Source organism: Porites lutea, chromosome 4, assembly GCF_958299795.1.
Source record: "Porites lutea chromosome 4, jaPorLute2.1, whole genome shotgun sequence".
Classification (NCBI taxonomy): Eukaryota; Metazoa; Cnidaria; class Anthozoa; order Scleractinia; family Poritidae; genus Porites; species Porites lutea.
The window spans coordinates 27,053,183-27,063,182 of record NC_133204.1 but is presented as its reverse complement, the minus strand read 5'-3'; the positions used below and the strand labels follow the sequence as shown (position 1 = coordinate 27,063,182).

Sequence of the window (10,000 nt, the reverse complement as noted above, 5' to 3'; positions counted from 1 at the left end):
AAACGTTTTATGTAAGTTACCCTAACTTTGCTGAGCTATGATTTACATTCTGTCTTGGACACCCACAAAGCATTAAAAAAAAAACACTTTCCCTGCATTACCCTTTTACTGAAGAAACCAACAAAGCATGGAACTCTGATAAAAAGGCATTGTACATGTAGCTCGCACTAGAGCATCAAGACTTAACGCTGGTAAATTTGCTTTTGAATGATCACATTTGAAGCTCGAACCTCAATTACTTTGCTTGTCAATTTCTCTCTATTAGCTGCTTTTGCACCTGGGCTTCACTGTTTAAAGTTGCTTTACAAAGGAAACGAATACCAAAGTCTAGAAAAAGCAAAATTATTTTCTTTCCATCCCACTGCATTTAAAGTCAAAGAAATTTCACAGACTTTTAAAGGAGTTGAAAAGAAACTCAAGGACTTTTCAAGGAAAACTGAAATTCAAGGGAATTTCAAGACTGTTCCAATCCTGGTCCTAATGAAACGCTTAAATTGTCCCTTTTAAATGGCTCCGGAGGTGCTCAAAGATCTTCAAAACATTTTCAGCAATGTCGGAGGTCTTTGGAAAATCACTGAAAATCAGTCACTGGGGTGTTTTCAGAAATCCCGCTCATGACAAAGCGAAAATCTCATGCTTTCAACTCAAAGAAAGTTGACAGGTATAGTAGTTGTTTCAAATTATGCCATCATGTGAAAGGCTTGAACCCAGGAGTCAGTTCATAAGTAGGTGGAGCATGGTTGTCCAGGTGATGATTATTGCAGTCCACAATAGGACTTTTTGTAGACAGTGACCAATGTTACTACAACAAGTGTGTTCATCTTTAGAGTCTAAGTGAGTTGTATCACATCGCAGGGTTGTCATTAAGAGCCGGGGGCCGGGGATTTTTCCCGGCTACTAAGAGAGTGGCCCCCGGCTACTTTTATTGGAAAACAGAAGAAAAATATAACCAAAAGAAATCCCTAGCCGTTTGATTCCCCACATACTTGTTGTATTTACCCGGCAACTTGAAATCTTAGTGACAACCCTGCATCAGTAGATGGTATTAAACTCTGGTCATTGCTCTTATTGCTTACTAGTAATTAAGTTGCAGTGTTATTGGTTGTTAATGTCATTGGTGCATTTTTAATCAAAAAATCACACTGTCGGTTTTCCAGTCATTCTGTCATTGTCAGTTTTTCTCCTGGGGGGGGGGGGGGGTACTGCCATATATGGACTATGTAGGTATGTGCCGCTGTGAAGGGTATGGTTTTCAAGCAGTTTACTCTAGGATAGGGTATATAAATCAGAGCGTTTGGCTCTAGAATAGGGTATCATTTTTCAGGAAACTGATCAGTTGGTTGAAGATTTTATCTAGACTAGGTACACAGCTACTCTAGGATAGGGGGATTTGGGGAGTTTACTCTAGTATAGGGTATCATTTTTCAGGAAACTGATCAGTTGGTTGAAGATTTTATTTAGACTAGGTACACAGCTACTCTAGGATAGGGGGATTTGGGGAGTTTACTCTAGTATAGGGTAGCAAAATTCAGCTGAACTAGCTCTGGTAAAGGTTAAGGGTTCCAGGCTCCCAGCGGCACATCCCCATCCAGAAATTCCTAAAGTGCCCCCCCCCCCCCCCCCCCCCGGGGTTTTTCTTGAGTCTGTCAATAACTTGTTTGTCCAGTACTGGCAATTGTTGACTGCAATTCAGTGGCATTTGTTTTAAGTAAGCAAACCAGCTTTAATTTGTAAAGTGAGTCGTTGATAAAAGTCTGGAAGTCTGTAGAAGGGGGGGTGGAGGGGTTGGGGGAAGGTAGGTGGGGTTTGGGAACTGGCAAGCCAACATGCAAGCAAGCAGTTGCTAATCAAATCAACTGAACTTTTTTAAAAGGACCACTGTTTGAAGTTTAAAGCTTTCTACATTATAACCTTCTCTAAGAGGAGTATAATCGCAATACCAGAATGGTTAGTGGTCAATCCTTTTCATCTCTGGTCCAAACCCTTCTCGATCGATTTTAGCTTTTAGTCTAAGATTTTTATCTCACCTCAGTCAGCGGTTTTTAGTCTGATAGTGTGCGATTTCCTTGCTGATTCCAAGAGAACCTTGTTTATGTTCCGTTTGTTTTTTCGCCTGGTTTTCATTTTCGCTTGATTTCACTTCGTCAGCCACGGTGTTCGAAAGGCGAATGACGCATGACGCAAAGATACGCCCACGGAACTCGTGATCAGCGTCGAAAGAAATAGCGCACAGCATTACCAAGGAAGTGTGATAGCACAGGACAACGACGACAACCCAACGACTGAAATATTTCGAGATATGTCAAGTGTTTCAAATGGTTTTTCTCTAAGCTTTACATGTCTGTTTGGTTAATCCGGGGCTTTCCTAAAAAAGGTTACTCTGTTTGGATGTCTTAAGTAAACTTTGTTCCCAGTCTCGCGGGAAAGTGTTAGGCGGCTTTTTTAGTTGCTGCCTCTCTTGTACACGGTTAGCTACCCTTAAACATCCGGGGACGTATATCTTGGTAATAGACCTTGTCACGGTTTTCGACGCCATCTTGACGAGTAGGCAAATGTGTGAGAAATTACAGTGTTTGTATGAGCATGAGAATCTAATGTCGAATAATTTCCGTAAAACGCCTGTTCTGAAAGAGATATCAATTGTAAACTAAAGCTACAAAGTAAAGGATTGCACTAAAAAAATTTGGGGGCGTACATGTGCTTTAATTTCTCCAGAGGCTTGCTTTAGATTTTCCATATATTTGTCTGTAATTTTTCCCGGGACCCTCTCACAGACAGATGTATAAAAAATTTTAAAAAGTCGTTCTAGGTCTTTTAGCGCATGTAACGCCCTCATTTTTTTTCAGTAGAATCCTTAGGATTAATCCTTAGCTTTAGTTTATATTCGATATTTTTTGCAGAACAGCCGTTCTACGAAAATTATTCGACATTAGATTTTCATACAAACATTGTAATTTTTCACGCGTTTGCCTACTCGTCCAGATGGCGTCGAAAACCGTGACAAGGTCTATAACGATATGAAAATCACAACCATAGGTAAAGACTCAGTAGGGAACTTCGAATATCTTAAACGAATGAAACGTTTGTCCAAACATTTTTAGCCTTTGTCGAGCTTTAGAAATTTCTAGGCAAAGTTTGGTCCTTCGAAGAGTTATTTTACAGGTTGAAGTCGTAAGGTGTGGCCTCTGCCGACAACCACCCATTCCCCTCCTGAAATGTGGACAAATAAAATAAAAGCACTGACTAGACTAGATTTGGTTTTTACGTCAGCTCAATCGCGTCGGCAGACGCTATTTTCACACTTAAGAGGTAACCTCTGGGCTGGTAGCCTGACTCCTAGCAGGGAAGCTGTTTATAAAAATTACAAAAAATGTTTCATTCATTCAAAAATTTGTAGTCCTGCAACGGGGTTACCATCACGCAAGAAGCCTAAATAAAATGAAATAAAATTTAAAGTAATGACGTTAAAAAATTTTCTACGAAAGATAAAATGGATAAAAAATTCCACAGCATCAATCATTATGCAATATTAAAATTCATCATTGACTAAAATACTCATATAAGACTTTTTTGAAACGATCTGCGGACTTAATGTTCACAATTTCGCTTCGCGACAGCAGAAAGTCTGTGTTGAAAACTGCCGCTATGCCATTTAAAATTCAAAAGTCACAGGAATATCATTCATGGCAAGAGAGAATGAGCTTGTTCATGGTGACGTGTAAGGACAGTCTTGCCCCATGTAGGAAAAGGAATCCAAGACAGTCCTGGATTCCGGATTTCGGGTACTGAATTCCAGTCTTTGTTAGTAGAACTTGGATTCTGGATTGCAATCGTTGGTAGGATTCCGGATTCCTTGAGCAGTATTCCAGATTCTTAAGCCCACGATTTCGGATTCCACGAGTAAAAATTTCCTAGATTCCGGAATCCAGACTCCCTTACATGGGGCGAACAGTCGATTCACAAACAGCAACAACAGCAGCCTCGTTCCCAGTTGCCCTCGGCGATTTCGGATGTGACGTCACCTGTCAAGCTTGTTGGGAAAATTCGCGCTATCGCACTCTGTTCCAAGCCTCCTCTGGTAACTAGATAGCGCGAACTGGCCAGGGTACGAGGCTGCAACAACGGATCATTTTTCAAGGGAGATCCCGTAATTTCTCAGTTCGCTCTTCACGTAATATCTTAAAACGAAAAACTCCACAAAATTGCGCTTTGAATCTAAACGGGTGTAGCACTTTTTTTTCTTACCTAGAAATTGTTCTGTGTATGTAACTGAACTTTTCATTTATCGTCATTTCTTGTTCGCAACTTCTGAAGCACCAAGAAACTTTCGAAAAATTAAATGTTTGCCAGAAGAGCATGTTTTGAACAGTCGTGAATTAGGTGAAACTTGTCCTCTGTGCAGTCGTAGAAACAAATATCTATACAACCATTTTTATCATTGTAGCATTTTAATATTGCGTAGTGGTCAATCATTTTTGTCATACTTTACTTTTCATGCATTTATGTTTTCTTTAGCTTCCCAATAGCAAGGCAAATTCTTCTTGCCTTTTCCATCGCAGTATTAAAATAATTATATAAAACACAGGAAAACAGGACGCTGTGGGAGCGTATATTTGGGCGTCCTTGTACTACGCATACGTGATTTTTTTGGGGGGCGGGGGGGAGGGGTATTTGGGATGTGTGAGTAGTGCAGTAGCCTTGCAATTTTTAGGGGTTGGTTGACATGTGTGAAGTAAAGTAGAAGGCGTGGAGTTATATTGCATGTTGATTGGCGAGATAATGGCTGCAGTTTGTTAAACTGGTTTCTCGGCGTAGAATTTGATATGAATTAAGGAAGGGCTTATTTCATTATGAAGGGATAGTGTAGTTACAGTCTGTTGAAATGAAGTGGTGGTTGTGAAAGATCTTATCAATAGTCGAAAACATACTTGTATTTATTTTAAATGTTGTTAGGCTTTCTGTTTAGGATTGTTTTTCGGCTACTTTTGACAATATTTGCATGGGGAGAACGTGGATATGGGAAAGTTCATTTAATATGGAGAAGGGAGTGTAAAGATGTTTGGGAGGAGAGCTGAAATTTTGGGTGTGTGGGTTCGGGGGGATTATTTTAAACGCAACGACGCAACAAAAATCAACTTTGACATTTCATGATAACTGACGGATCAAGCCCGGATAGCTGATATCCCAGAATAGTGACGCCGGGATCCCAGCTGGATATTTTCCAAATAATTACGCTTGCGGAGCAGCCCGGCGAATGAACCAAGCGAGACAAGACAGCGGGTAACACACTGCTAATGCGCTCTATATAAAAATGGCGGCTCCGGGCTGGCACGTGAAAGCTTTAGATTTTGCCGCTTTTGTAATACTCGTTTAGTAAAGCCTGGGAAACACGATTTAATACACGCTCCATAGTTAGGATTCCTGTTACCTTGCAGGCAACAAAATCGGTCAGCTTGTTTGGCATGCTAGTCGTTTTTTCTTTCAGATCATTCCCGACTTCAGGCAAAATAAAAACGCTTTTATCATCGTTCCATTACTGTTCTTTGGTTAATGGCTAAACCATTTGACGTGAGTTCGTTTGAAGAGAATCTCCACAGAGCTCTTGATTCTGAGAAATGACTGTCGAGTCGAGCACATCAGATTTCACTCAGTTGCCAGTCCGCAGAATGGCACTATACTTGCTTGGGTCAGCAAGACAGCCGACGTTACGCAGATACAAAACTTTAGATGAATGATAGTGAAGTCACACCACTGGGTAGATAGGCTCCATTACCAGCCGCTGTTCGGAAAATGAGCCCGCGCTCCTCCTCCTGTCTCTTCGAGAGAGAAGCGGAAATCGAGCCTACTCGGTAAAAAAATCACATTAAGTAGATATTGACGTAGCAGCTATTCTCATCCCACAGCCCCGCTCTCCTCCATCGGTGACAGAGACAGGAATCGCTGCCATCACACTGATCATAGGACACTCGTTAGTTCAAGCCCGCCTTGGATTCAACATACTCCATCGCTTTGGTTTTAACGTTTTCCACGCTGAATGCATCACCATATTTACGTTCAAAGTCCAGGTAGCGTTTGAAGAAGAGTTTCATCTTTTTGGAAGACAAGTTAATGTGGATGACTCTCTCGAATATTTGCCTGATAGGAAAAATAAAACAGGGAAAACTTAAAGCAGGAACTACTAACTCTAGAGCGTTTTCACTAACGTGGCCAGCATCTATGCAAATTTATTGGAACAAAAGAAAGTTTTTACATGAGAAAAGAGTTCAACTCCAACAGGATTAGTTTCGCACACCAACATGGCCGCCGTTTCATTGTCTTGGAACACAAATATCGCCGCCGTGACGTCATGTGAAAACGCTCTATAAGGACACTGTATTTAAGTTCTGGAGACAGGTTTGCCATTATGCGTCAGAAATTTGAGCCAAGAGGTGGTCCAGCTATGTGTAGGACGCAAAAAAAAAAAAATAATAATAATAAAAGGCCGGAAAACATCGCTTTTGTTGTTTTAAGATCTGAGCATTGGCCCTATCGGGGATCGAACCCGAAACACCCCACTCTGCAGATCAGCACTCTGCCTGCTGGGCTAAATCACACATATCTATAAATATCGGTAGAGAGCCTAACAACATGATATGGGCTGGCTCCGTCTGCGGGGCTGGGTCCCTTTGTCGAGTAACCCGGCTGACTCGGTTGCCCTGTAATAACAAAGTTGATTTTGGTTGCGTGCCGAGATCTCGGCCAAGCGAGCCAGCTCGGCCCATGTAATCGGACCCCAAGTCCTTCGCCCAAAAGACTGAACCAGTGACAAATCGAACTACAACATAACAGCGTCGATGAGCACTGGTAAATGCGCAACAGGTGCCGAAAGCAGGTATAGTCAGAGTAAACTAAAGGCAAAATCTCGAAGGAAAGAACTCGAAGCAAAACACGTAACGGCGCAAAGTGCTAGAAGTGGAAACTAGTGCCAAACGCTGGAATAATATGACAAAAACAACCAAAAACAGAAACACTACAAACGCGTAAGCCGAGTATTAAAAAATCGCCAGGCTTAATTATCTAAAGAATTCTACCTCTATTGCTAGAAAACTGCGTTTATAAAAAAGCGGATTTCAAGAATCAGAACAAGTGAGCTTCGATCACTAAAAGCACCCTGCCAGCATAGCCTTCCTTTAGTTTGCTTTATTTTAGCGTACTAGAGAAAGTCTCTGCAGGAATCAAGGAAGATCCTTCTTGAACATGCACGGCAGGATGCTAGCACATAGTTTTGAACCTTGTAGGCCTAATAGCCGTGCGCTTGCTGCAGCGTGCACGGTTATGACGATCGGTTTCACAATAAACGGATGCTCACACTCGAAAAGAAAAAAAAACAATTCGACGAGAGAGAATAAGATTGACTAGTCCAAAAGTTCGAGCGGCGGCGACTTCAAAGGCTTGAGGCGATTCAGACAGAGCCTGCTTTTATCCTCCTCACACAAGACATAGTTAGTAGAGGGGAACAAGAGGACAAAAGGAGGCTCTGCTCGCAGGGTGCACTAAAAGATGCAAACAGTGGACATTTTAAACCACTCGTAAAACTGAATTTGTGGGTTTATTCCTCACCGAACAGGTTCCGCGTCCCCTTGCTTAATCATCATATCCAGATAAACTGACCAGAGGTCACTTCTTTTGGGATAGTTGGTTAAAATACTTTCGAACATAGTCTGCCCTCGCTGTGGCTCGCCATATCTGAACTCATGCAGGGCAAACTGCACGATAGTTGCAATATCTGCAAAGGAAACAAAACCAGCAAAGAAAAAACACAAGAAAAGTTAGTCACATCTGACCAGTCACATCGTATGCAAATAAACGAATGAATCAAGTTCATCTTTACGCAAAGAGAGACAGGCAATGGTGTGCGCAAAAAAAGACCGCGCGCGGCGGAGGGGCGTTTTATGGAAGAGAGAGCGGGTGGAAATCGTCGGGCGGGAGCCCTACGCATCATCGGCCATCGACTTATCTCTTTCGAGTGTTTGGCACACAAGCTTTGCCAAGCCCAGAAGCAGAGCGTAATTATACAGGATTGGCGAATGCATTACTGGCCGATGTACTTTTTGACTCTAAAAGACTAAGATTGAACTAGCAAGGGAAATATTAACGGCATAAAAACTATTTACGTTCTAATAATGCCTTTATTTAGCGAGGGTAACACTAAATCGCCCAAGGCTAATAAACTTGTAGCTCCAAAAAAGCTGAGGGCTACTGAAAAAGCTGTAATGAAACTTGGCTGGACTAAGAGGAAGGAGATTCTCTTTTCCTTCTATCGAGAAAAAAAAGTCAAGTAAGAAGAGTACAACAGCAGCACCAGCGTTCTGAAAGACGACATGACTAGTACCTGGCAAGCGCGGGACAAAGATAAAAACTTGAGTCTCCGAGAGGACTCGAAGCCATGACATCCCCAACATCGCGAGGGCACTCGGAGAGACTTATGGAGAGCCAGGCAATATACTACAATCTCAGACAAAAACCTTGAAAGGCTTTGGAAACCATTGAAGAGGAAAAGAGAAGTGCATGGGTGTTACAAGGATTTTTTGGCGAGAATTGTAGCCTCATATTTGACACTTGAGTTTTCTTGCATACTGCTATGACCAGCAATGTCGATAGCGTACTGTACTAACTAAATAAGATTGTGAAATTAACTTTCAAATCGAGAGCTGTTTCGAAGCTAGTTAAACTTATTCATTTATCTCTATTAAAAACCAGCTGCTTCTTTACATGAACATGCGCAGAAGGGAGAATTGAATGTTGCCGTGACAGAATATATAAAACCACAGGAAGCCCAAGCTCATTATGAGAGCCCTGAACAACATTATCCTACTATGCAAATTAACTATTCATATGGTAACAATTATAAGATGCTGTATGAGAATTATCCTATCTCTCCATAATTGAGCGAAACGTGCATTAAATTTTCCCTTTAAGCTTGCATTTTGTATTTTCTTATGTTTATTTGTGTTTGACTGCGCTTGAGGCCTCTTAGGATGCCAAACTACCCTACTAAGCTCAATAATTACTCATACAGCGAGAAAATTGTAAGACGTTGTATGAGAAATATTTTTTGCTCACTAAGTTGGCAAAATAAGCATTAAATATCGCTTTGAAAATTACTTTTAGCGTCTTCTTGTTTTTCTTTGTGTTCTGACTGCATTTCAGACATCCTAGGACTGTTTAATCCTTTTTTTTTGAGCGACAGTTTTTCACCCAGATGACGGGCTCTCATATGAGCTTGCGTTCCCTGTGATAGGACCTAATGAACTACTCACGTTTTCTTTTCGGCAGACTCTTGAGGCTCCTTTGAAGCAATTTTCTGCCTGACTCAAGCTTTCCTTGCTTCATGTAGAATGCACCAAAATTAACCCAAACCTTTTTGCTTTGACTGAACCGCTTGCTCATCGTCTGGTACAATTGTTCGGCCAACTACAAACAAACCAAAAGCACAGATATATTTAGCCTGGGTAGCGGACACTTGGAAGTTATGGGTGCGAGAGAGAACAGCGCTTGCTATGGAGACACGCGAGTGGAGAGGGAGCGTGTTTTTGTGTCTTTCTCTCTTTCTCCCTGTGTGCTCCCCTCGCGCGGCCCGATGTGTTAAACTAAAACATTTTGGAACATGAGTCAGATGATTTTTCGTACCTCAAATTTATCTGTTCTTGTGTAGATACCAATCAACTGAAAGAAAACTTTCTTAGGCTCATTCTGCTGCAGGGCTCGCTCAAACACCTTCACAAGGGATTCTTGTGTACCATACAGGTTTTCTAAGTTCATTAGGGCCACCCACACGTTCAGCTTTTCCTGCTCCTCCCTGTTGAATGAACGAGACACATGAAAATGATGATTTTTAAGTATCTGAGACTAATACGCGCTTTAACTCTAATCAGACAAAAACGATCGTACTAGCTAGTGCACTTTTCAACAACGATTCTTTTCATCACGAGTTTCACAAAATTTGGCATGCTCGAAGCTG

The 10,000-nt window shown here is 41.6% G+C and overlaps 1 protein-coding gene across 1 annotated transcript in view; it reads right to left on the bottom strand.

The window, feature by feature from the left end:
- Positions 1-4,453: 4,453 nt before the first annotated feature.
- The window catches only part of LOC140933146 (protein RRP5 homolog), a 55,561-nt gene continuing 50,014 nt past the window's right edge, over positions 4,454-10,000 (bottom strand). Inside the window, exons 45-48 of the mRNA XM_073382661.1 lie at positions 9,670-9,838; positions 9,300-9,453; positions 7,600-7,765; positions 4,454-6,135 (exon numbers count right to left, since the gene is read on the bottom strand). Of these exons, the coding sequence (XP_073238762.1) occupies positions 5,970-6,135; positions 7,600-7,765; positions 9,300-9,453; positions 9,670-9,838 (655 nt within the window). The 3' untranslated portion in view covers positions 4,454-5,969. The remainder of the gene's footprint in view (positions 6,136-7,599; positions 7,766-9,299; positions 9,454-9,669; positions 9,839-10,000) is intronic.